General features: G+C 41.2%; 1 protein-coding gene across 1 annotated transcript in view; it reads right to left on the bottom strand.

The window, feature by feature from the left end:
• The window catches only part of DDC (dopa decarboxylase (aromatic L-amino acid decarboxylase)), a 156,429-nt gene that overhangs the window by 11,390 nt on the left and 117,994 nt on the right, over positions 1-27,045 (bottom strand). Inside the window, exons 9-12 of the mRNA XM_006901601.1 lie at positions 13,434-13,510; positions 12,512-12,531; positions 6,407-6,505; positions 2,820-2,921 (exon numbers count right to left, since the gene is read on the bottom strand). Coding sequence (XP_006901663.1) covers positions 2,820-2,921; positions 6,407-6,505; positions 12,512-12,531; positions 13,434-13,510 — 298 coding nt within the window. The remainder of the gene's footprint in view (positions 1-2,819; positions 2,922-6,406; positions 6,506-12,511; positions 12,532-13,433; positions 13,511-27,045) is intronic.

The following is a 27,045-nucleotide window of genomic DNA, read 5'->3' as shown; positions in this document are numbered from 1 at the left end:
CTTGGAGAGGGACATCATGCTTGGAAGGGTGGAGGGACGGCGCAGGAGGGGAAGACCCTCTATGAGATGGATTGATTCAGTGACTGGGGTAATTGGGATTGGTGTGTCAGAGGCAGTGCGGTTGGCGCAGGATAGAGCAGGGTTTAGGTCTGTTGTGCATAGGGTCGCTATAAGTCGCAAACAACTCGACGGCACATAACAAGAACAACCTATATATATGTGTATATATATATGTATATGTATACATAAACACATGTATACATAAATACACGTATACATAAATATATGTATACATATATGTATATACACACTCACATATAGGGTAAGGAAAGGGTCAATCTGTCCTGATCTGCTCATCGTCTGTTTTGAACGTTATGAATAAACTTCTGTTTCTTTTGCTTACTCTTGTTTGATGTTTTTCTTTGGCAGTGTTCTATCAAAGCCTCACACTCGAGTTAGAACTTTGCTGTTTTTACTCAAAGAGACCCTTGGACCTCTTTGGAAATCATCCCCCTTGACATAGTGACAATAGTACGAGCTGTGTGGTTCAAGTGGAAGAGGGACAGGAAGTGGAGCTACATCTTTCATCCTCAGGTCATGAGCCTCTTACTGGACTGGTGCTGTCCTCTTGCCTAGTTTCACGATTGCAGAAGCAGAAAGGGTAGGTGGGATTAGAAAAGACCAGTATTTCTTGTCTGAACCAGAGCAGATGAATAGCATGGTGACAGTGAACGTTTTAGAGTGAACTGAGGGGAATGTCCACCAGTTCCAAGTGGGCAATGGATTGGGCCAAAGGCAATTTAGAAATGGCTGGCATACAAGGAGTCTGGAAAAACTTGTGTTGTGTTCAAGAATGAAGATAGAGGAAAATAAAAGGCGATATGAGAACAAGATTTTGTCAAAAAAGTCTTGGCAGAGAGCAAAGATCTGAAAATTTGATAATGTAAAAAATGAAAGCAATTCATTTAGAAAAAAATTTCTTGTCATTTTCAAACAGGTAGGAGAAAGCACAACTTAGGGTAAGCAGAAATAGGAAGGTACACAAATAAAACAGTCTGAGATGAAATAAGAATTAAAACAAAAAAGAACTGTACAAATGTGGAGTAGACCTACTGAGGGCGAGCCCAGACAAGGACAGAGAAAGGAAACCAGTCATTCAATAGTAAATTGTTGTTGTGTGCCATCAAGTCAGTATCAAATCATAGCTGACTGCCCAGGGATTTCAGCAATTTTAATCTCAGGAGGGGAGATTGTAGATCTTTCTCCAGCAGAGCAACTAGTGGATTCAAATCATGTGTCCTTAGATTGGTAGGACTACTCTGCACCACTAAGCCACAAATTGTTGTTATTGTGTGCCTTGAAGTTGGAACTGACTCATAACTAACCCTCTGGGAGGAGATTGTCCATCCTTCACCTGTGAAGCAGCTAGTGCATTCAAACTGCTGTGTTTTGGGGCTTGCAGCTCAGCTTCTTACCATTAGGCCACCAAAGCTCCCTAAGTAATTCATTAAAGCCACAAATATAGGAGAACAAAATAAAAACAAGAAGTCAGGTACAAAAATACAACATATTGCTTGATTTCATTTACTTGAAATGTCTAGAATAAACAAGTCCGAAGACAATGACGCATGCAGGGTGGATAAATGATGAAGCATTCAACTATTAGCCGGAAGTTTGGTGGTTTGAACCCACCAGTTGCTCCACGGGAAAAAGATGTGGCAATCTTCTTAGGCTTCTCTGCACACAGGCTCTACTCTCATCCCTGTAGGAGACCATTCCCTGCTCTGCCAAACATTGCCACAAGCTCTCCCAGCTCCTCTCCCCTGGCAAGCACCATCTCTACAGCATCTAGACTTTCTCATTGATTATATCATTGTTGTTTCAAAGCTCTAAGTACCAGGTAAGGAAGCTCTGATGGGTTAGTCAGGGTAAGGGTAAGGGTTTAACCAGGTAAGGTAGCTCTGGTTGTCTGTGCCATCCCAAAGGCACACAATTTTAATCCACTAGCTGCTCTGAAGAAAGATGGACAATCTCCTGTGCAATTTACAGCTTCTGAAAAACCACTGGAGGATCATTTATGAGTTGGCTCCTAGTTGGTGGCACAAACCAGTAACTAATAAAGAACCAGGTAAGGAGGAAGAAGGGGTAAGGGCAGCATCCAGGCCCAGTGCCCGTGGCAACACTTTTGAGCAGAGTTACAGTCACTCTTCCTGACTTCTTTGATTGAAAAGCAGAATCTTCCTGGGAAAGGGAAAATTTACTAATTAAAAGCCACCTGAATGGTCCATGAGGTGGTGTGAGGCTGCTTGTGCAAGCTGCACATCAGAGCCTCCAGCAAACGCAGTCATCATGTTCTGCACGAGCTGCCATGACAGAGAATGCAAACAGCATTGCAAGTGTAGGTATGCCAAGGACCAGCACTACCCACACCCTTGTGAATGCACAGATGACCCAGGGGCTTGTTCAAATATAGGTTCAGTAGGCCTGAAACTTGGCATTTCCAACCTGTATGCAGATGATGCTATTGTTGTTGATCTCTGTGGACACTGGATTTGTTCACACTACGTACTGTGAGCATCCAGGGAGGTGGAAGGCAGGACCAGAGGTGAAAAAAGGTGAGAATTCTAGGACCAAGACCTGCCCAACCAGCACCCACAGGTCCACTGAACAGGAAGACAGGAATGAGGCTGAGGAGGACTTTCAGGCAGTAGCCTCAGGAACAAACATTGTAAGATTTAAGCAGAGAAGCCATGAGTTACATCATCTGCCTTGTCACGCTTGGAGAAGATACACAGTAAAAGGAAATAATGTAAATATACCTTTAGCCGAAAGCACACCAGCCCCAGAGTGACTTCAGCACAGATCTCGAAGCGGGGATCCTGGCGCACCAGTGCCTCAAACTCATGAGAGAGCTGGACATGCTTTAAAAAAAAACAAACAAACAGAGAAACCAGAGTGAATGTCTCTTGGCTAGTCCTTTAGAAAGGAACCACAGGATGTACCTCACATCTCTAATTCATTTATGCACTTTCATCCCTGTTCTCCCATTTTGTATCACCTGCTTATCTTTTTAGAAACCCAGTAACCAAGAGAAATGGCCTAATGTTTTCAGAAAAAGGGCAAACATGACTATCTTCAGTAAATGAGACTGTTTATACCCCATTCAAAGAAGCTTTTCTAGAAGCTTCATCTCACATACTTTGGGAATGTGACTGGGAGGTACCTATCCTTTGGAGAAGGACATCATGCTTGGAAGATGGAGGGACAGTGCAAGAGAGCAAGACGCTGAATAAGATGGATTGACATTGTAATTGGAGCAATGAGTGTAGGTGTGTCAGAGAAAGTGAGACTGGTTCAGGATAAGGCAGGCTTCAGAGCTGTTGTACATAGGATCTCTATGAGTTGCAGGTGACTTGATTATATGTAGTAACAACAACATTCTAGAATCAAGTGTGCAAAAAAGAGATGATGGCTAATCTTGAAGATGTACGTTGTATTGGCAGTATATGACTTGTGGTCCTCACTGTAATCACACAAATAGATGCTGAACGATTAGACCCACTCGGTAGAGGTGGAAAGGAAGGATACAAAGATTTTGGCCAGGACCTGGGTTCCAGGGATACTGATGCAGCAATACGATGCCAAGGCTACAGATTGCCCAGTGGTGTTGTGCTAAAGAAGTTAGCATCAAAGACAGGATTCATGTCAGCCAACATAGATAACATCATATTTTTTTTTTCAGTTCAATGAAAGAGACTTTATTGAGGGCCCAGGGTCATGGGGCTCAGAAGAAGACCACCTGCAAGAGGCAAGGGAGCCAGTGAAGAGAGGGCTCTTATTTGGCCTTCTTCTTGGGGTGCAGGTTGTTGGTGTGCCCACACTTCTTCTTGCGGCAATTGACAGCACGGGGATGCAGGCGAGCATAACACTTGCGGCAGATCATCTTGTCGCAGTTGTATTTCTGGGCGAGCTGGCGCAAGGAAGGCTCAGTAATGCCACCACGGAGATGCAGCACCAGATCAAGGGTGGTCTCTTTCTGGATGTTGTAGTCTGAGAGTGTACGGCCATCCTCTAGCTGTTTGCGCTGCTGGTCAGGAGGGATGCCCTCCTTGTCTTGGATTTTGGCTTTGACATTCTAGATGGTGTCACTGGGCTCGACCTCAAGAGTGATGGTCTTGCCAGTGAGGGTCTTCACAAAGATCTGCATCTTTGCGTCTGCCGCTTGGCCGCCTAGCTGTCAGATAACATCATATTTAACATCTAGATGTTTCCAGAACTCAGGCACTGATTAAATAGTACACCCACTCCTCAGCAGCTCAGTTAGATTCCAAAGATTAGGTTGTGATGTAAAGATCAGTGCTCTGAGAACGTGGAAGATGATGACATCAGACAGGAAAATGAGGGGGTGAGTGTGTCCTCACACAGCTGTTGAAGTGCGTCAGAAGGTAACTGCCAAAACGTGAGGTTCCTGGCCTGCGAGGCTGACACATAACCTTGACCATCATGGCCATGTCACTGCTGTCACAGCTCAGCTAGGCGTTCCTTGTCAGGCACTTGTCAGCATTGAGGAGCAAACCAGGTGAGCAATAGACTCTGCATTCCTGTATACGTGAAAGGCCAGACGCTGATAAGGAGTGGGCTGAGGATTAGCTGCGACAGCAAACTTCTGTGACCCAGGCACGTATTTGGCCTGTCCTAAGGTAGGAATGGGCATGGAACACGTATATGATGCTTTCAGTTGGAATACTGGAGCTGAAACAGGGTCACTGTGCTAGACAGAGGGGTGCTGGGCTTGAGACTGTTTGTTAAACTGTCAGCAGAGGGCGCCAGAGCCCCCAAATCCTACAGGTGAGGCCTAGAGGTGCCGCTCCTTGTTCCTTTGCTTTACTCTCCTAGACAGGCTCTCCTGGTAGCATCTAAGCACAGTATACTCGACTTATTAAGGCAAATATTCATCTAACAAATTTTCTTTATTATCCTTTCTTACATAAGCAATTTAACATGCATGTAAAATCACTTTGTTGTTCAACTATAACCACTGAGTGCTAATTTCCTCCTCATTCTCACCATGAGCTCAGCGTCCCTAAACAAGGAGCCTCAGACCTGTCTCCCTTCCTTCTGCCTATTCTTAGGACCACCCTGAGGTCTTTGCAGTCTTACTATTGCTGTTTTCCCTTTGTGTCTGACTTATTTCACTCAGTGAGATGCCTTCAAATCCATCCATGATAAATTGTGTATGAGGCAACACAATTTCATCTAACTGCTCCTAAGCATAAAGCAGTGCTCATTACAGACAAATTAGTCACTTACTTCATGCCTTCTTTCTCCAAAGAAGCTCCATCCAACCCAAGTAGAGCACTCTCACAGGGCCAGAAAGTATATTTTGCTTGGATATTAGCACATACAGCTATTTCCTATTTCTTTCAACCAAACAGATTCCCTTTGTGCTTTACAATTTCCTGGAGTTTTCTTGCACCAGCTGCTGGCACCTGGTGGGATTCACCCCCCTTCCGCAGACAGGAGCTGGGGACACTCGGGGCCTGCTCAGAGTCACACAGTGAGTCATTAGCTGCACCAGGACTCTAGCTGAAGGCGTCCATACATAACCATCACTTCCTGAAACCACACTTGCCTCCCAATCCTGAGAACCCTGTTGACTCCTGTTCATTAGGAAGAGGCCACCATTTAAGAAGGATGCAGGATTTGGAAGACCAGTGGTTAGCTAAATTCATGAAGCTTGGTTATACCTTGGTAAGCTATCAAACCTCAGTGTCTGTGGAATAGGACTGGACTAGATCCTTGCTCTCAAATTGTAGTACAAATTGGCATAGTGACCACCACAGTGGGCTTGAACAAGGCAGAGATCATGTGATGACACAGGACAGGGCAAGGCGTTGACTAAATGGTACCTAACATGACCACGAACATCACCATAGCCTCCTAAGTGTCCCATAGAGCAGAGATCCTGAGCCTTCCTGCACAGCATATGTCTAATAGTCCCAGACGATGCTGATGCTGTTGGTCCCAGGCGGTCTATTGAGAATTCTTAAACTCTCCACATGCACCTGCCCACACCTGTGTTTCTTCCAGGTTGATTTCTTTATTGAGAAGAAAACACTGAATATTCTCACAATTGCTATTATCAAAGGCACCTCATTATTGGCTCAATGTGGCTAAAGTAAAATGTACATGATGTATTCACTTGGAAGTCTTTCTGGAACTGATAACCTGTTATCTTAATGAAATTGACTTAAAAGAAGCAGAATAGCACATGCCAAGTAATCACAAGAAGTGAAACTGCCATTTGATTCCCTTAGGGACATGATCACTGCTAACCCTGCTTCACTATTAATGTCCCTGAAGGCAGCCATAGCACTGCCTAGGCTAGTGACAAAAGCAGTGTCACCTTGCGAATATAGGCTTGCAGTCCTCTGACCCCATACATCCTGAAAACAAACCACATTTTCAGGGAGCGAAATCTTCGGCCCAGGGGGAGTTGCCAGTGCTGAAATAAAAACACAAAGCAGTACATCAGTGAGGAATAAAGTAAAAGTTGGCTTCCCCTTTGACTCATTGGTTGATCTGTTTCTCCTGGATGCAGTGAGTCCTGTGTGTTGGATGCATGACCCAGCAGTGGGACCGTAGGACCCAAGCAATGGATTCTGTTTACCAGCAAGGAGGGAGCAGAGACCCACATACCTCTGCCACTTGTTACCAATGACTTGGTACCATTTTCTGCAGCAATACTGATTATTTCTCCCATTCTGTGTTCTCCAGAAGGACAAATCAGAAGGCATGTAAGTAAAGACAGATGCTATCGTTGAGTGTCATCAGGTAGATTCTGACTCAGAGTGACCCTATATTCACAGAAAGAAATATCACCTAGTCCTGTGCCATCCTAATTGTGTTTATGTCTGAGCCCATTATGTCAGGCACTGTGTCAATCCAACTTATTGATGGTCTTACTTTATGTAAGCAAAGTGCTATTGTGGTACGCCATGAGTTGGAGACAACCCATCGCCAACCCTGTGTAGGAGGAGAATGCCCAGCTTTCACCAGCAGAGCAGTTGGTGGATTCTAAACATGTGCTTGGGTTGGTAAGCAGCTCCCTACCACTAGGTCTTTTCTGTTAAGAAAATGGCTCATACAATGGTAAATGCTGAGGAGTCCCAAATCCATGGGTCATCTGTAATAATGGAAAATTCCCCTCACTCACATTATTGAAGGGCCTGACAAACCCCAAACCTGCAGGTCAGATGACAGGCTGCTGGCTCACATGACCATGAGAATGAGCCAGTCCCCAATTCTGCAAGTCAGTCGGCAGGGTGTTTGCTCACAATATAATAGCTTCAGGAAACAAGAGAAGGCTAGTTTTGCTAGAGCATTTGTATATATTGGATGCAGGGCACACCTCCAAGGAAATTCCCTTTCCATTGACTGGATGCTTGCATCAAGTCACAAAATAAAAATGATTACATCATACCTGTCAAACCACTAAGAGCCAGACAACTTTGTAACTCTAACCACCACAATACCTCACTAGAAAACAGTAGATAGGCTGGTCTTCAGATACTGTTTCCCTCTGCAATTTCTGTTCAACATCTGTTCTGGGCTCACCAGCTGACATAGTTGTTATTCAGTATATAAACCTCCAAAGGTTGTAAATTTAACAGTGCAAACAAGAGAGGACTGTGATGGAAAGAACAAGGGGGACACTTAGGAAGAAAAACGAGGCATGCTTCACTTGTGCTTTTAAAATTGTTGCTCTTGCTAGGTGCTGTTGAGTCAAGCATACTCATAGTGAGTCTATGAACAACAGATCTGAACCCATCCTCACAATCTCTGATATACTCCAGCTGCGGTTACTGTGACAATCAATTTGTAAGGATTTTCTCTCTTTTGCTGACCCTCCACCTTTCTAAGCATGATGTGCTTCTGCAAGGAATGATCTCTTCTAGCAACATGCTTAAAGTATGAAAAGAAACTTTGTTATTTTTGCCTCCAAGGAGCATTCTTGTTGGAAGTTCTCCAAGGTTTGTTTGTACTTTTGAGGGTACCTGGGATATTGAGTCCTCTTCTCCAATACCATAGTTCAAAGGCATTATTATTTCTTCTGTCATTCTTTGTCATTGTCCATCTCAGATGCACAGCAAGTGATTGAAAAGACAATTGCCTAAATCAGATGCACTTTAGTCCTCAAACTGACATCATTGCTCTTGGGATAGAGCAGGGTTTAGGGCTGTTGTACATAGGGTTGCTGTGAGTTGCAGGCGACTTGATGGCACCTAATAACAAAAACAACAATGTTCCCTTGCTCTGGAGAGATCATATCCTCTTGGTCTAGGTATAGATTTTACATGATCACAATTAAGTGTTCTGGGATTTCCATTTTTCTCAATATTAACCATAATTTGTTATGATCTACATACTAAAATGCCTTTGCATAATCAATAAAACACAATAGACATTCTTCTGGTATTCTTTGCTTTCAAAGATGATGTCCATTTGACATCATCAATCTTCTAAATCCAGTTTGAACTTTTACAAGTTCTCTGTTCAACGTACTGTTCTAGCTGTTGTTTAATGATCATTAGCAGTATTTTGCTTGCACATGATATTAATGATCTTGTTTGAAAATGTCCACATTTTGTTGGATCACCCTTCTTTGGAATAAGAACAAATATGGGCCTCTTCCAGTCAATCAGCTAGGAGATGTCTTTTAAATTTCCTGGCATAGACTCATGAGTCCAGGGCTGCTTCTTTCAGTTGAAATGTGTCTATCGATATCTCATCAATTCTTGGGGCCTTATTTTTTGCCAATGTCTTCAATTCTTTCTTCATTACTACTGGCTTCATGACTTCATTATCATATGTATTTCTAGATATATATCTGTGTTGGTCAGTTCTTTTTGGTACTGTGACTCTGTGTATTCCCTACATCTTCATTTGATTCTTCCTAGATCATTTATGATTTTGCTTTTCAGAGAGTGTTATGGTATTTTGGCCTATAAATTAAGTGTTCAGGGTAACCATCTCTTCCTTGCCCTTTTCCCTCCTGGTCCTTGGATACAGGAAAATGTGATAACACAGAAGCAGAGCCTGCCCACATGGATCTCAGGGTGTCTGTCTCACAGACCTGAGAGGAGCAGCCGACTATTCACCTAGAGCAGGTGTTAGTCCATCACACACGGTGGAGTATGGCCCCTGCAGAAGCTGTGAGGTTCTAAATGGTGAGAATAGGGGTCTGGCTGCTGGTGATGCTTAACCCTTACCTGGCCACTTGGTGCATAAAGCAGCAAGTGGGCTGTGCAATAAAAACCAATCCACACACTACATGTGCCTCTTAATCTACCAGGTGATCATCTCTACTGTAATGTAATCCCCTTCCAAAATGTAATCAGGTGTAAGTAAGATCTATAAATCACAGTCACAATAGTGTAGGGTGGATCCTTAATACAAACTCTTTTAAGGAGCAGTAGAGACACAGACACATGCACACAAACTAGTAAAGACAGGCACTATGCCAGGATCATCGATAGCCAAGGGACCAAGGAGCCCTGAGACCAGGGACAAGGACAACACAAATAACTGAGACCCTGATTTGAACTTTCAACTTGCAGAATTGAGAAAAAAAATTTTTTTTGTTCTTTAAAGCCAACTACTTGTAGTATTTGTACAAACTAGGTCCATAGGGAGTTGTACTGCTAATCCTAAGGTGATGCTTCACTCACTGTTTGATTTCACCCACAACTCTGAGGGAGAAAGATAAACTTTTTCCTCCCATGTGATTGATAGCCTCAAAATGCCCACTGGAATCAGTGCATCAGCATTCTGACTGAATGGCCATGAGTTTTTGTTTTGTGGATTCTGAGGCTCCGTCTAACATACTTTGGACATGTTGCAAGGAGGGACAGGTCCTTGGAGAAGGACATCATGCTCGGGAGGGTGGAGGGACAGTGCAGAATGAGAAGGCCCCCTATGAGGTGGATTGATTCAGTGATTGGGGTAATTGGGATGGATGTGTCAGAGATGGTGCGATTGGCACAAGACAGAGCAGAGTTTAGGGCTGTTGTACATAGGGTCACTATGAGTCGCAAGTGACTCCACGGCACATAACAACAACAACAACAATCGTTGCAATAACAAAATGACAAAAACTCACTTTAAGAAATGCTTTAAGAAACTAACAGATATCATTTTTATTGTTTGATTGTTGTTGATTGCTTTTGAGTTGAGCACGCCCCTTTGAACAAAAGGCCTGAAGCCTTTCTGTAATTATCGACATTTATCAAAGTTCAAAGAGTTTTATAGTTTAGCAGCAGGGAAAGCAATACATCTTGAAGGCATTGATGCCCAGGAGAACAAGGTTCACCACTGAGAACAGATGGAGACAAGACTGATACCAGACTCCCAACCCATCTAACTCAGATGGGTGAATGGTTGTGTGAGAAGGGTGATGGAGAAGACAGAAGGCAGCTGGAGAATTGAAGAACACTGAAGAAGAGTTTTGACTTATGCAGAAAGAGTTTCAAAAAAGAAAAGACCAGGAAAGTAAAAACTCTTTAGTCTTTCAAATTTTCTAAGCAGATGGCCTCATTTCATTCTTTGGTGAACCTTACAAGCCTATCTGAGGCAATCCTGTTGCTTTTGCTGTTCAATTCAGACATAGCTAATATACTTTTCATCCTTGGGCAATGAAGCAAAAGCAGTGTTGCTAACAACAATACAGGATGAAGCTTTTTAAAGGTTGTTGCTGTTTGGTGCAGTTGAGTCAACATGAAATACTGCCAGTTCCTGAACCAGGCTCACAATCACGTCATGCTCAAGTCCATTGTTGCAGGCCTGTGTCAATCCATCTCCTTAAGGGTCTTCCTCTCCCTCACCAACTGTCTACTTTACTGAGAATGAAGTCTTGTATGGAAACTGGCCTGATATGACAATATAGTCAACGTATACAAGAGAGTCTCACCATTCTCATCTCCAATGAGCCCTCTGGCTGCACTTCTTCCAAGTCATTTGTTTGTTTCTGGCTGTCCATAGTATAGACAGTATTCTTTACCAATACCATAATTTAAAGGCATCAACTTAATGAAGGTTCACATCTTTAAAAGGGGTTCAATCCCTGGAGAACTGATGCGATTTTTTTGGTTTGTTTTAGCAGATATCTTCTGTTATCAAATGTGAATTTTCCCCTAATGATACTTAAATTATGAAGGAGTAAAGTTTAATGAAAAAAAACAAGATATGAAGTTGTCATGTCCTTGGGCTGAGTTACTCCATTTGAGGCCTGATAAACTGGGAAATCACTCATCACAAGCAAACAATGCAATTAATCAAAGCCATAATTTTTCCATAGGAAAACAGTTAACTAAGTAGTGAGATAATAGAGAAATAGATATAATAGATAAATAGAGAGAATAACCATGTAGCACGGGATTAAAAAGTTAAAAATACTTCAGTAACCTCACAGCATCCTGTTTTTTTTCTCCTCCTGGTTGTGGGGATGGTTGGGTTGGTACCAGGAAAGCTTTGCCCAAAAAACCTAAGAACAAGCCTTGATGGTTTGGCAGGGCCTCCTGGTTCCCCAAACCTGCAGATATCTCACTGCTATCTATAGCTGGTTAGCAGGTATGACAGAATAGGGGCCCTGAAGAAGGAGTGATGTGTCTGTACTTTTGAGAGCACCATTGCTAGGTTGTCATCAGTTATGGTCATATTCTGCTCAGCTAGCTGTGGCTTGGGTCAGGTGCACCTTAGTCTTTAAAGCACTATAAAGAGATCCTTGACAGCAGATCTGCCCAATGCAGTACACTGTTTGATCTCTTAACTGAACTGCTGTTTCCATGGATATTGATTGTTGATCCAACTAAAACGGAATAGTTGACAACTTCAGTATTTCCCCACTTACGGTGGTTTAGAGGTAGTTTTATTCTCTGTGCTTTTGTTATATAAGGGGTTGGTATGTACTGGGTATCCTACTCAATGGCAATGAAGAACATCAATATTCAACTACAAATTCCCTTTCAGAGTAAGGCTAGGATAGCATGGTATTTTCAAAAGAAACATTAATAAACACCAGATAAAAAGAACAACAAACCTGGCAATTGTAACAAGGCTGCTGTGCTGACCGACTCCACCAGAGGCTTTTGGATTCTCTGACTCTGTCTCCTGCTGCCCTCCCCAGGCCAGTCCTAGCCATGTAGCAATAACTGGGGACCCTTTTGTGAGATGGAACCCCTTTCTCATGGAGGGATTTGAGTTCTCCTCTTTCTTCCTATAAGCACATTCAGGATTCCCCTTCCCCCTAACCCAGGATGTCTGGTCAGTGAACTCTGAAAAGCCATTACCTGGCTAGGGGAGTCCCGCCTACCTGGTTAGGAACACATTAGAAGGAGTCCTTCTGTGGGACCCCAAACATGGAGTCATGGAGGCTACAGAGTTCTAACCCCTATAATTACCCTCATACTTGGATTGAAACTGACTTAGATCTTGGAGCAAACATTCCACTTACTCTATAGTCAGTGATGAGTCCTGAAAAAAAGAAAGAAAAAGTAAACTGTTAGACACATTTGATAGTTAAAGAATATCATGGTTGTTGGCTGCCAAGAGGCTGGCCTGGACTGTGTCCACTCCATGGGCATAAGAACAATGTAATGTCCAGTACTGTCTACTCCCAAGGTCAGCTGCAGACCATGCAATTTTAAGCCATAGGATTTTCACTAGCTGATATTTAGAAGTAGGACTTTCTTCCTATTGTTGCTGCTGTGTACTGTTAAGTCAGAGCTGACCCTTTAGTGGGTTTTCAGAGGTTATAAAAGGGAACACTGCAGACTGTCCATCCTTGTCCTGCAGAGCAGTTGGTGGATTTGAACTGTGTGCCTTCACTAGGCCACCAGAGCTCCCTAATCTTGATAGCCTGTTAACTCCACTGAGCTCATGCTGATACCTGGCACAGAATAAATACTCAGTGTCCATCTGTTAAGTTGTTTTCTTTCCCGACTAAATCAAGCCTGGAAGCAGGAGTGGCATCCACTTCCAAAATGGCTTACCTCCGGAAACTCTATGTACGAACAGTGCTTAGGCTGTTCGTTCATAGGGTCGCTATGAGTAGTCTACGACTCGACGGCATTAAACAACAACAACAACATCTTGGGTTCAACAGAAGAGTCACTGTTGGCCAGGAGTTAGGTGAGAATGATGAGGGAAGGCTGCAGTCCTACTTTGCTGATTGGTCCAAAGGCTGTTCTGGCTGATCAATCACAAAGCTTGCCACATGTTCTGGCTGATCGATAACAAGCCTGTCACATGTTCTGCTCTAGCTGGTCAGTCACAAAGTGCCACAGTTCTGGCTGACAGATCACAAGGCTGTCACAGTCTAGCTCTCAGGTAGCCAGACCTTAACACAGCCTGTAAATACAGGTGCACTGGCTCACCTGAATCTTGGTGACTATGCTTCAGATAGACGGGGTCCAGCTTGAAGGCTCCAGTGAGGTCATTTCTCTTTTTCACCCTGATATGGGGAACACAGAACATATCTTAACCAGAGGGGGTCTGGCCAGGTTGTGCTACCCTCTCATCTAGTAAAGGAAAGGCTGCCTTTAGATATAACTCCAGGGGCAGCCTCTATGTTCACCTACAGTACCAAGCCTCGTTCTACCTAGCATGTGGGATCAATGCCACCTCCAGGTGTGTGTCAGAGTCAAGCTCTGCTCCACAGGCTCCCATGGCTCATTCAGGAAATCAGAGCACCAGGCCTTTCTTCAGCATCCTGTGAGGACATTTAATCATTCCACCATCAGGGACTTCCAGCTGTCCCCTGACCCTGATGGTGCTGTTTCTTTAACATTTACAGGATCTGGCAGAGTCAGGATATGTACTTGATAACTAAGTTAGGGGAGCTCTGGTGGCCTAGTGGGAAAGAACCATGCTATTGTCTTAAAGGCAGGAAGATTGAATCCACCAGCTCTGCAAACCCACTAAGGGTCAGCTATGGGTCAGTTCTGACTCCAGGGCACACAACAACAACAACAACTGAATACACAGATGTGTCAATGGGTGGGAAAGCCAAGGGTGAGATGCTCACACCATGGCCAGTGCTGACTTCGGATCTCCACGCTCTGATATCTGCTTGTCCAGCAGACATTCACATAGGCCAGAGCTCCTATATAGACTGGGTCAGAAGGGCCTAAGCTTCATGATAATTACATCTGTGTTTCATTTGGCAATGTGGACAGCATCTCAGAGCAATTTGGTGGTAATTCAAATACACTTGGGACAAACCAGAGAGAAAATGGCAATCTGACTGGGAGGTTAAGCTCGACAACGAATGTAATATAAATGATAAAAGCCAGCGAGCATGAAATGAGAAGGTCATGATGGGGCCTGCCAGGAAGGAGAGAGAAGATGGGACTTATTTATGACAGATAATTGATGTTTTACTTCTTTAAAATGTTAAGGCACTAGCCTGTCAGTAGGCAGTAATGAATTATCCACAGGGTATTCCCTCTACCTTATGGAAGAAAAATCCATTGCACCTAACATTACCTGTGTGCATCATATAAAATGTAACAGGGATCTTCCGTACTAGGGAGAGCTCTACTTCTTAGTCTTAAAAATGTGTGTGAGTCTGTGAATGGGCGCACTCTCTCTTTTTCTCTCTCTCCCCCTCCCTCCGTTCCTCCCTCCTTATCTCTCTCTCTCTTTCTGTTTCTCTCTGTGTGTCTGTGTTTCTGTCTGTCTATGAGGGTCTCTGTGTATCTGTTAGGATTTGGGTGCATGGATGTGTATCTGTCTGTGAGGGTCTCAGTCTGTCTGAGAGGGTCTGTGTGTGTAGTGTTGTACATGGACCTCACTGTTAGTACAAAGATGGTTGGTTTATACACACCTGGGATTCCTTGTCTGTTTGTGAGGATCTCTGTGTCATCCTCTCCCAAAGGGCTGCAGCCTTCCGACCCAGCTGTGCACATGCAGGTGGTTATGAGTGGGGACAGGCTTAATGGCAATAACAATGGTAATGTGCGTGTGACAGACAGACCACATCATCAGAGAGAGAGAGGGTGTCCTGAGGTGGCACAGATGATCAACAGCCTTATTTTTAACCAAAGGCTGGAGATTCAAGTCTACATAGAGACACCCGAGGAGGAAGGCTGAGCAATTTTCTTCTGAAAATGAGCCTTTGGAAACCTCACAGGAGGACAAGCAATTACTCTCTAACTCCATTAATGACAAGACAGCAAATGTGCTTTTTCTTTACAATGAGAAATCTAAGACAAATTGAAGCTGTTTACTGAGAGGGAGAGAGGGAAAGAAATAATAAAAATAAAAATGAGTGGGAAAGAAAGATTCAGTAAGAGCTTTCTTAAGCAGGTTGTCAAAGGTTTTTTGTGGTTTGCCTATTTTAACCAAATTTTTAAGTATCTGGGATTCATTTGCCTTGTTGTTGCTGTTAGATGGTGTCGAGTAGTAGACGACTCATAGTGACCCTATGATGAAAGGCCTGAGCACTGTTCATAGAGTTTCTGGAGGCAAGCCAAGCCATTTCAGAAGTGGATGCCACTTCTGCTTCCAAGCTTGTTTTATTCGGGATGTTCCACCAAATACTGTCCACCATGGGTAACCATTATCACATTTGGTACATCAGTGTCACAGTATTTAGCATCAAGGCAACCACAAATTTGTACAACAATGCACAGACCAGTGCTATACCACCTAGAAGAATTGGGGCTTTAAGCCACAGCCTGCCTTAAACCCCAGGCCAAGCCTCAAGGGCATCACTCCTGAGGGGAAGAGCAGTAGTGCACTTCAAACATAAGCCCGAAAAAGCACGTGATCCAAAAAACTTGTGATTACTTGCACACACGGACCACCAGGCTGGTGAAAATGTGAGTATAAACTCTGCCATAAGATTAGTAATTATATGCAATAATTATCAGATAAATCAGCTTGTAGATTTATTTTCTAAAGTGATATAAATAATAGACATTATTTTTTCCTAATAGAAAATGCTTTTAGTTCAGAAGAAATGAGGTGCAAATTTTCCAAGACAGTTGAAATGAGTCTTTTGAAATGTGTAAACATTGATGATAAATATTTCAAAAAATAAAAAAATAGTAAAGTAGGGTCTCATTTTACATTTTACAGTTTACAACTATTTGAGAGAGAGATCATGTGGAAAGAGGAGAGGGCAAAGAAAAACAAAGGAAGAGGTAGAAATACTTCTAGCTCTCAAACCAACTCTGTGCTTAGTGTGAGGTCACTCTTAACTCCCCAAAGGTTTATTGGATTTTTTTAAAAAATTAAAAATTTGTATTCCTTTTTAAAAATTATTTTGTATTAATACATACAAAACTTTAGAAAGAATGATACATCTACCACCACTCATCGGGGGAAAAGTGCTGTGGCTTTCATCACTGATGTGTCTTGCAAACACTACTTCCCTTCCATCTCCAGAGCAGGCTGGAGGCCAAGTTTGGGCTTATTGCTCCCAGGTAAGGAACTCTGGTGCTGTCCTCCCTAAGGTTGTGCTGCTGACCTAATGGCCACATCTCTCTGGTGGTTTGAATTTACCAGCACCTCCATGAGAGAAAGATGGACAATCTCCTTTTGCATAATTTACACCTTTGGAAACCCAAAGGAGGGTTAATTATGAGTCAGTTCCAAATCCACTGAACAGTGATAATACAGAGAGAATCCCATTGTTCCACAAGATTTTCTCTAAAATTCCCTAAGCAACTTATAATAGGTTTTCCAAACTGTAAACAATAGAAAAAGAATCCATCTCTGAGTATCACTTTTTTCTGTCAAAATACCCATACAAATACTTCAAGTTTATTCTACTTCACTACATTGTTTTCAATGATTGCATCATAATTCCTTCTTCCTCTAGCTGTTTTTTCTTTTATTTGAAGAGAAACAATGCTGCTTTAAACCCTGGTGCACATCCCTCATTCATGTGAGCTCCGTGACCTCCCGGAGAAGCACCAAAACTTCAAGGGACAGACGGTTAAGTTAGCTTTCAAAGAGGCTGATTGCCATCAGAAGGATGTGAGCCACTGTCATTCTTTCCTAGACAATACTTAGGGGCTTCATCTGACATACTTTGGGCATGTTGCAAGGAGGGACAGGTCCTTGGAGAGGGACATCATGCCTAGGAGGGTGGAGGGACGACGCAAGAGGGGAAGACCCTCTATGAGATGGATTGATTCAGTGACTGGGGTAATCGGGATGGGTGTGTCAGAGGCAGTGCGATTGGCACAGGATAGAGCAGGGTTTAGGGCTGTTGTGCATAGGGTCACTATGAGTCGACGGCACATAACAACAACAACAAAGATATGAACTTTTAATACATATAATTTTATTTCATTAGGACTTCTGTAAGGGCTTCCAAAAATAGTATTATTTTCTCAATACAAATCTAAATGCTTGATACTCTTATTAGTTGATATACTTTTCCTTAATGGCTTATATCTTTTCATGCTATTGTAGAGATTAATTTTTTAGGAACGTGACATATTAAAAATGAAATGTGTTGTTTACTGTATGTATACTGTTGTTTTTACTAAGTATCATCAAGTTGGAATCGACCCATAGTTGATGCTCCAGTCGATTTTCAGAGGCAGTTAATTGCACAGAAAGAGACTGCTCATTTTTTTCCTCTATCGAGCAGCTGCTGGACTTGAACTTCCTACCCTTTTCATTGGTAGCAAAATTTCTTACCACTAAGCCATCAGGTTTGAGTTGTGGTGCTGGAGATGAGTATTAAACATGTCTTGGACTGTCACAAGAACAAACATGTATGTCCTGGAGAGGGTGAAACCAGGTTGTTCCTTGAGGGCAAGAATTTTGAAATTTCATCTCGTAGACTTTGGGCATGTTGCCAAGAGGGATCAATCCTTGGAGAAGAACATACTCGGAAGGGTGGAAGGACCGTGTAGGAGAGGAAGACCTGGGATGAGATAGATAGTGACTGTGACAGTGGGACAAGTGTGTCAGAAATGGTAATACTGGCTCTGGGTAGGGCAAGATCCAGAGCTGCTGTTGTTCATAGAGTCACTATTAGTCATCATGGACTCAGTGGTGCATAACAACAACAAGCTACCAGAGCTCCTCATTAGGTATAAAAGAATGCAACTTCAAAAATTGTATATCTAGAAACCTTGGCGTATTCTCTTGTTAATTATAATGTTGTTTCTTTTTTATCCTTAAATTTAAAAAGTGAGTTTATTTAGACAGTATGCAATTCTTATAGAAGAATATAAGAATAGAATTCTTTTTTTAATTGACATGCATTCGTATACAATGAATGTGTTTCATTAATGTATATTGTTGTTGTGGTTATTAGGTGCCATTGAGTTGAGTACAACTCACAGTGACCGTATGAACAAAAGATTTGAACCCTGTTCTATGCTTCAGCAACCTCACACTTCCTGACACAGAAGAGCCCTTTGCAGCAGTCACTATGTCAATCCACCTGGTTGAGGGTCTTCCTCTCCTTCACTGACCCCTACCCTTCCCAGCATCATGTCCTTCTCCAAGGAGTAGCCCCTCCTAGCAACATGTCCAAAGTATGTGAGATGAAGCCTAATCATTTTTGCCTCCAAAGTGGACTTTGGCTGCCCTCTATTCAAGACATATCTGTTCATTTGCTTTGATGTCCATGGGATGTTCAGTGCTCTTCTCCAACACGACAGCTCAAAGCCATCAATTCTTTTCAAGTCATCCCTATTCATTGTCTGCCTCTTAGATGCATAGCAAGTAATCAGAAACACCAGGGCCTGAATCAGATGCACCTTAGTCCTCAATCTAACATCATTACTCCTCAATAATTTGGAGAGGTCCCTAACTGTAGATTTTCCCTTTGCAATGTGTCTCCTTATTTCCTGACTACTGGCACCAAGGGTGTTAATGGGGATCCAAGCAAGATGAAGCTGTTGACAGTTTCAATCTCCTCTTCATCCATCATGGTACTGCCTATTAGTCCAGTGGCAAGAATCTTTGTTTTCTTGATATTGAGATGTAATCCATACTGAAGGCTGCATTTCTTGATCTTCTGCAACAAGTCCTTCAAGTCCTCCTCACTTCCAGCAAGCAAGATATGTCATCTACATAACAGATTATTATCCTACAATCCTTATGCCACACTTCTCTTCATAGAGTCTAGCCTCTCAGATAATTTGTCAGCATATAGATTGAATAGGTATGGAGAAAAAAAAATACAACCCTGATGCATTCCCTTCTCAATTTTAAACCATGCAGTGTTCCCCTGCTCTGTTCACACAACAGCCTCCTGGTTCAGGTATAGGTTCCTCATGAGCACAATTAAGTGCTCTGGGATTCCCATTCTTCTCAATGTCAGCCACAATTTGTTATGATCCACAAAGTCAATAAAGCATAGTCAATAAAGCACAAATACACATTCTTATGGTATTCATTACAATCAGCCAGGATCCATCTGCCACAGGAACCAACATCTGAATTTCAAGATCATCTTAAAAATAGATTTGAGGCATTGAACACCAATGACTGAAGACCGGATGAGTTGTGGGATGATATCAACCATGAAGAAAGTAAAAAGTCATTACAAAAATGGAGGAGAAAAAAACCCCCCTGAAATGGATGTCAGAAGACTGTAAAGATTGCTTTGGAGCATCAGGAAGCCAAAACAAAAGGAAAACATGTCGAAGTGAAAGAACTGAACATAAGATTTTAAAGGGCAGCTTGGGAGGACAAAGCAAAGTATGATAATGTAATGTGCAGAAAGCTAGACTGGAGAATAAAAAGGGAAGAACTAGCTCTGCATTTCTCAGGCTGAAAGAACTGAAAACAAATTTAAGCTTAATGTTGCAATATTGAGAGATGCTATGGGCAGTATTTTGAATGACCAAGAAAACATCAAAAGAAGATAAAGGTAACACACAGAATCACTGTACCAGAAAGAATTTATTGACACCGAAAATTTCTGTCAGAACCATATGAACAGGAGCCAATGGTAATGAAGGAGGGAGTAAAAGCTGCATTGAACACATTGGCAAAAAAAAGTAAAGCCCCAGGAATCAATAGGATCATAATTTACTTGTTTCAAGTAACAGATGCAGCCTTGGATGCATCACCAGTTTATGCCAGGAAATTTGGAGGACAGCTGTCTAGCCAACAGATTGAAAGAGGTCTATCCATGTTTGTTCCCATTCCTAAGAAAGGTGATCCAACTGAATGTGGCAAGAAAAATACTGCTGAAGATCATTCAAAAATGACTAGAATTGTGCATAGATAGGAAACTACCAGAAGTTCATGTACATTGTGTGTGTGTGTGTGTGTGTGTGTTTTACACACCTCCCTTCATTGGCTTTTATGCTTCACACACATTTTTCTTTTTTTTCCTTTGGAACACATTTGATACTTTAATTGAAATGTTACCCTGGCTCACAAAAGGTGCATAATAGAAAAGTAGCTCTGGAGGCGAGAGGAGTGTGGTTAAAGAATTCAGCTTCTAATCAAAAGGATAACAGTGTAAACCCATCAGCTTCTCTAATGAAGAAAGACGAGTCAGTCTAGTATAGATGAAAAACCCATTGCCATCAGTTAGATTCGGACTGACATCCATCAGAATTCCAAGACTGTACATCTTTATTGGAGGAGACTGATGGATTCAAACCACTGACCTTTTGGTTAGCTTCACACACATTTTGAATGAAGATTACATTTTCTTCTTTAAAAAATTAAAAAAAAATCACATCCTCTGAGAATAATGAAATGTTGATATATCTTCTTTCTACTTTTCTTTATGTTCTCTTGCTTTGCAAGCTTATAGATTACAACACTACATAGACTGGTGATTAGTTGAATCCTTTTTCATTCCTAATTTAAAAAGGAATGCTTCTATTATTTCGCCATTAAGTTTCTGTAGTATTTTAGTAGATAACTTGTCCCAGATTTTTCTTGTACCGGATTGTTCTTTTTTTTTCAATAGGATATTTTACCATTAATAGGTGTTTAATTTTATCTGCCACATTTTTTTTTCATCTAATGGGACTTCTACTTGCTATCCTCCCTTCTTAACTGTTAATACAGTAAATGGCATTTTAAAAACAACTATTAAATTCATTGTTTCTTAGGACCTTATTTTTTGCCAATGCTTTCACTGCAGTTTAAATTTCTTCCTTCGTTACAATTGACTTGATCATACGGTACTTGTGGAAATATTTCAGTGTTGGCCGGTTATTTTTGGTACAGTGAATGTTTGTATTCTCTCCATCTTCTTTTGATGGTTCCTGGAACCTTCAAGATTTTGCCCGTAGCATCTCTAAATATTGCGACTCAAGGCTTGAAATTTTTTTTCAGTTCTTTCAGTTTGAGAAATGCAAGTGAGTTCTTCCCTTTTAATTCTCTGATTCTAGATGTCTGCACATTCTGTTATAATATTTTGCTTTGTCTTCTCCAACTGCTCTTTGAAATCTCTGTTCAGCTCTTTTACTTATGCATTTCATCCCTTTGTTTTGACTTCTCCATGCCCTAGTGTATTGTTTAGGTCTCTTCTGACAACCATCTTGCTTTTTTCTTTCTCATCTGTATTTGTAGTGACCTTTTATTCTCTTCATGAATGATTTCCTTCATTTCATCCCACAGCACAGCTCATCGGGTCTTTCATCGCTGGTGTTCAGTGCTTCTAGCCTATTTGTAAGATGATTTTTAAATCATATTTAGTTCTAATGTACTTGTTTTGATTTTCTTTAGCCCCAATTTGAACTTGCACATGAATAATTGAGTCTGTTCTGCAGTCAGCACCTGGCCTGGTTTTGACTGCTAATATTGAGCTTCTCCAACAGTTCTTTGACAGATGTAGTCAATCTGATTCTTATGTAGTCCATCTGATGATGTACATGTGTAAAGTTATTATTTATGTTTTCTACAAAAAGGCATTTGTGATGAGTAAGTTATTAAAAGTACAAAATTCAACCATTCTATTCTTGGCGTTGTTTCTGTCACCAGATATGTACTTTCAACTATCCTTCTTTCTTCATTATTTCCAACTTTTGCCTTCTAGTCACCAGTTATCATTAACACATCTATATTACATATTTGGTCTACTTCAGGCTGCAAAATTTGGTGAAAATCTTAACTTTCTTCTTGTTCAGCTTTAGCAGTAGGAGATTATATTTGAATAATAGTCATATTAACAGTTCTTCCTTGTATGCATATTAATACTAGTCCATCTTTGTAACTATGAATGCAACACCATTTTCCCTTGATTATTTTACACTCAGTGTAGTATACCAAAGTTACCAAAGCTGGTCCATCTCATCTCACTAATGCCTAGACTGTTAACATTCATGTTTTCCATTTCATTTTTGCAATTTCTAGTCTTCCAACATTCACGCTTCATTCATTCTGTGTTCTAGCTATTAAAGGATATGTTTGGCTATTTCACCTCATTTTAATTCATCTGGGCTCTACCTCTATGGCTATCTTTGTTCCTCTATTGTTCATAGGGTTTTCATAGGCCACTAATCTATGTCAAGAAATTTTAGTGGAAACTGCCTGTTTGACTGAGTGGAAAAGATGCATATTTGCTCCCATTCTCAAGAAAGGAAATCCAACAGACTGTGAAAACTATAAAAAAATATCATTAATATCACATACAATGCTGAAGATCATTAATAAATGTTGGAGAGAATGTGATGAGAAAGGAATCCTTATACATTGTTGGTGGGATTATAAAGTGGTACATCCATTCTAGAAGGCAGTTTGGAGCTTTCTCAAAAAGCTGAACATAGAAATTCCATATGATCCAGCTATTCTACTACTTGGAATGTACCCCGAGAGAAAAAGAACTAAGGCACAATCTAAGATATGTACACCAACATTCATAGCAGCATTATTCACCATTGCAACAACATGGAAATAACCCAAATGTCCAACCGCAAATGGATGGACTGGGAACTTATGGTACATTCACATAATGGAATATTATGTAGCACATAGGAGAACTGATTTTTGAAAATTATTACCTAACTTGGGCAGGACTGGAGAGCATTATGCTGAGTGAACTAATTCAGTTCCACAAGGATAAATATTGTATAAAACCATTATTGTAGAATGAGCATAAGGATCCAAGAGGGGTGGGAGAGAGTAGAAGCAGATGGACGAGGATCTCAAGGGGAAGGGATGGATTAATTATGAGGTTGTACAATTTAATGGGGGCAGGGTGAGGGAAATTGAAAGAATTTGTTCTTAAAAACAATGTATTCTAATTTTGTAAATAAACTAGTAGAAATTTTAAAAAACAACAACAAATAAACAAACAAACAAAAAACACCTAGGACAGCACATAGACAGAACTGCCAGAAGTCCAAAGTGGATTTAGAAGAGGCCATGGTGCCAGGGATATTATTGCTGATGTCAGATAGATTCTGGATGAAAGCAAAAACTACCAGAAGAATGTTTGTGTTTTATTGACCATGCAAATGCACTTAACAGTGTGGATCATAACAAATTATGGTGAACATTGAGAAAAATAAGAATCCCAGAACACCTAATTGTGCTCATGTGAAACCTATACCTACACCAAGAGGCTGTTATGTGAACAGAGCAAAGGAATACTACACAGTTCAAAATCAGGAAAAGTATGCATCAGGGTTGTATCCTCTCTCCATATCTATTCAATGTGTATTCTGAGGACATCATTCAAGGAGATGGATTCCATGAAGAAGAAAGTGGCATTAGGATTTGTGGAAGACTCATCAATAACCTAAATTAGCAGATGACACAGCTTGCTTGCTGAAAGTGAGGAAGACTTGAAAAGCTTGCTGCAGAAGATCAAACACTTCCACCTTTAATATGAATTTCATCTCAATGTCAAGAAAACAAAAAATTCTCACCACTGGACTAATAGGCAACATCATGATAAATGGAGAAAAGATTAAAACTGTCAATGACTTAATCGACAAAATCAAATACTTGGTACCAGGAGTCAGGATATCAGGAAATATATTGCACTGGGCAAGTCCACTGTCAAGGACCTCTCAAAAATATTGAAGAGCAATGATGTTAGTTTGAAGACTAAAATATGCCTGACTTAGACCATGGTCTTTTCAATGAATGCAGATGACAGAAGAAGAATTGATGCCTTTGAGTTGTGATGTTAGAGAAAGATACTGAACATCCCATTGGCTGTCATAAGAACAAACAGATAGGTCTTGGAGTAGGTGCAAACAGAGTGTACCTTGAAGAATAAGATGATAAAGCTTCATCTCACGTATGTTTGGCATACAGCTAGAAGAGGCTGTTTCTGGGGATATCATGCTCGAAATGATTGAGCGGTGGTGAAAAGAGAAAGCCCTTAGTCAGATGGATTGACACAGTGGCTGCAGCAATGGACTCAAATGTGTAAAAGATGATGAGGATGACACAGTATAGGATAAGGTTCATAGGGTCATTAAGAGTTGTACTTGACTCAACAGCACCTACTGATGACAACAACAACAGCTATTAAATTAGTCAGACATATTGGAAATAAGCACAGTTTGTTCACAAATATCATCAATTTTTAAAAACATCTTTGGGTATTGCTTGTATGTGTATCACTGCTACACCATGAATCCAGTCAATTAATTAGGTATCTGCCTTAAAAATTTCTTAGTATGACCTGGATTGGTCTCTTGCCTAGAGCGCTAGACCACAGCACTGCTGCCTAGCGCCCCCTTCCACACCCTATTCAACTTGAGGCCCTCCACTCCAGTCCTGCCACCTAGATCATCTGGAAAGTTTCACCTTCTGGAAGCCTGGCACCAGCCCTCTGTCTGAAAATCCCAGCTCTGCTTCCTGGATGCTCGGCCCACAATTTGGAAGTCCCACATCTGCTGCCTAGAAGACCCACTTCTGCCACCTGGAAGTTCCTCCACCACCACCTGCATGTCCACCACCACCACCTGGAGGACCTGACCTCACTATCTAGAGAACCTGGACCCAGAGCCTAGCCCCAATGTCTGGAGGATAACCCATTACCCCCACTCAGAACTGTGCCAAAGACATCAGAATCACAGATGAACCCATTTCGTTTCCTCTTGACTTCCAAAGCATGAGCTGCCTTTAGCCCAGAATACCATGGACTAGCTTAGCTGCTGCAGCTGTCTGACAGAGGAGGCTGCTAATTCACAGGCCTTATCTCTCTCAAACTGAAGCAAGTTTTCCCTTGAGTCAAATGTTCAGAAAGAAACTCAGGAAGGGTAGCTGTCTCACCCTCCACTGGAGCAGTGACATTAGATCAAGAGACTGATATTGCCCCACGTGTGAAAAACTCTACCATACCAGTGTAATGTAGGAAACAAGCTAATTCACACTCTATACAAACCCAAAGCAAGATGTCACCCCTCCAAAAATATTACAATATCGATGGATTTCCTGAAGCAAGGAAGTCTGATGGAACTTTCTGACACAAAATTTAAAAGAACAATGATTGGATATTTTCAATGTGTGAAAGGCAAACTTGAAGAATTACAGGACACTGCAAGCTAAACCCAAAAGTAACTTTAAAAAACAATCCAAAACAATGCAGATAAAACAAACGAGGTATTAGAGACTCTGGAAAAACAAGAAGTCACAACCCAGAATTTGAGGACCAATGTTTCAGATGCTGTAACATGTTGGTGGGACATATGAACAGAATTGAAGAGATGGAACACAGGACCAGTGAAAAAGAAAATATAATTGTCACCATTGATCTTCTAGAACAAAAAGCAGAATCAAAGAGGAAGGAAAAAGAAGAAGACATAAGAATAACATGGGACACCACCAAGAGGATTAACATGTGTGTAATCAGATCACAAAACAGGAAGAAGTAAGTAAAGGCACTGAGAAAGCTGTGGAAAAATTAATAGAAGAAAATGTTCCAGGCATAATGAAGAATGAGATAATATATATTCAAGAAGCTGAGACAACACCAAATAGAATAGACCTCAAAAGAAAACCACCAAGGCATATCATAGTCCAATTTGCCAGAATAAAAGATAAGGAAAGAATTCTGAAAGCAGAGAGGGAAAAAACAATGAGTGACCTATTAGGGAGAGTAAATAAGATTAAGGCCAATTTCTCAGCAGAAACCACACTAGCAAGAAGGCAGTGGTATGACATACATCGAACATGAAGAATACAACTGTCAGTGAAGAATATTGTATCACGCAAAACCGTCCATCAAATATGAGAGATCAAGGGGAGCTCTGGTGGCCTAGTGGCAAGGACCTGCAACTACAATCCCAGAGGCGCATGATTCGAATCCACAGATGCTCTGCCGGGGAAGGAGGAGCAGTCTCCTCCTGTACCAGTCAGATCTGATTTGACGGTACACTCACACAAAAATAATAAAAATAAATAAATAAGAAGAATTAAAAAATATGAGAGATCAAGACATTCCCAGAAAAACAGAACTTAAAGGAGTTTGTAAAAACAAGGTCAGCATTTCAGGAAACACTGAGAGACATCCTTCTTATAGAAGTGCCACAGAAAGCAGGATGGACTAAAGTAATTAGCAACAACACTAAAAAGAACTCAATAAAATGATAGCAATAAAATCCTGTCTTTCAATAATCACACTGAATGTGAATGGTTTGAATGCACCACTGAAGAGAAGAAGAGTAGCAGATGGGATAAAAAAATAAAAATCCATCAATATGCTATCTATAAGAGACACACCTGAAAAGTGAAGATAAAGAAAGACTAAAAAGAATGGGGGAAAAAATATACCAAGCAAATGGCAACCAGAAAAAAACAGGAGTGGTGGTATTAATCCCTGATAATATAAATACCAATGTAAAAACCATCACAATGGACAAGGAAGGTCACTACATGATGCTTAAAAGGTCAATAGAACAAGAGGACATAACGTAATAAATATCTATGCACCAAATAAAAGACCTGAAAATATATAGAAAATAAACATTAACAAACTTAAAAAGGAAATAGACAACACTACTATAGTAGTTGGAGACTTTAATACACCACTCTCAATAAAAGATAGAGCTACCAGGAAAAAACTCAACAAAGATGCTCAAGACC

This window comes from Elephantulus edwardii, unplaced genomic scaffold, assembly GCF_000299155.1.
Source record: "Elephantulus edwardii isolate Elephantulus edwardi_28Jun2011 unplaced genomic scaffold, EleEdw1.0 scaffold00337, whole genome shotgun sequence".
Lineage (NCBI taxonomy): Eukaryota > Metazoa > Chordata > Mammalia > Macroscelidea > Macroscelididae > Elephantulus > Elephantulus edwardii.
Note: the sequence above shows the minus strand (reverse complement) of the source record. Positions and strands in the feature narration are given on the sequence as shown.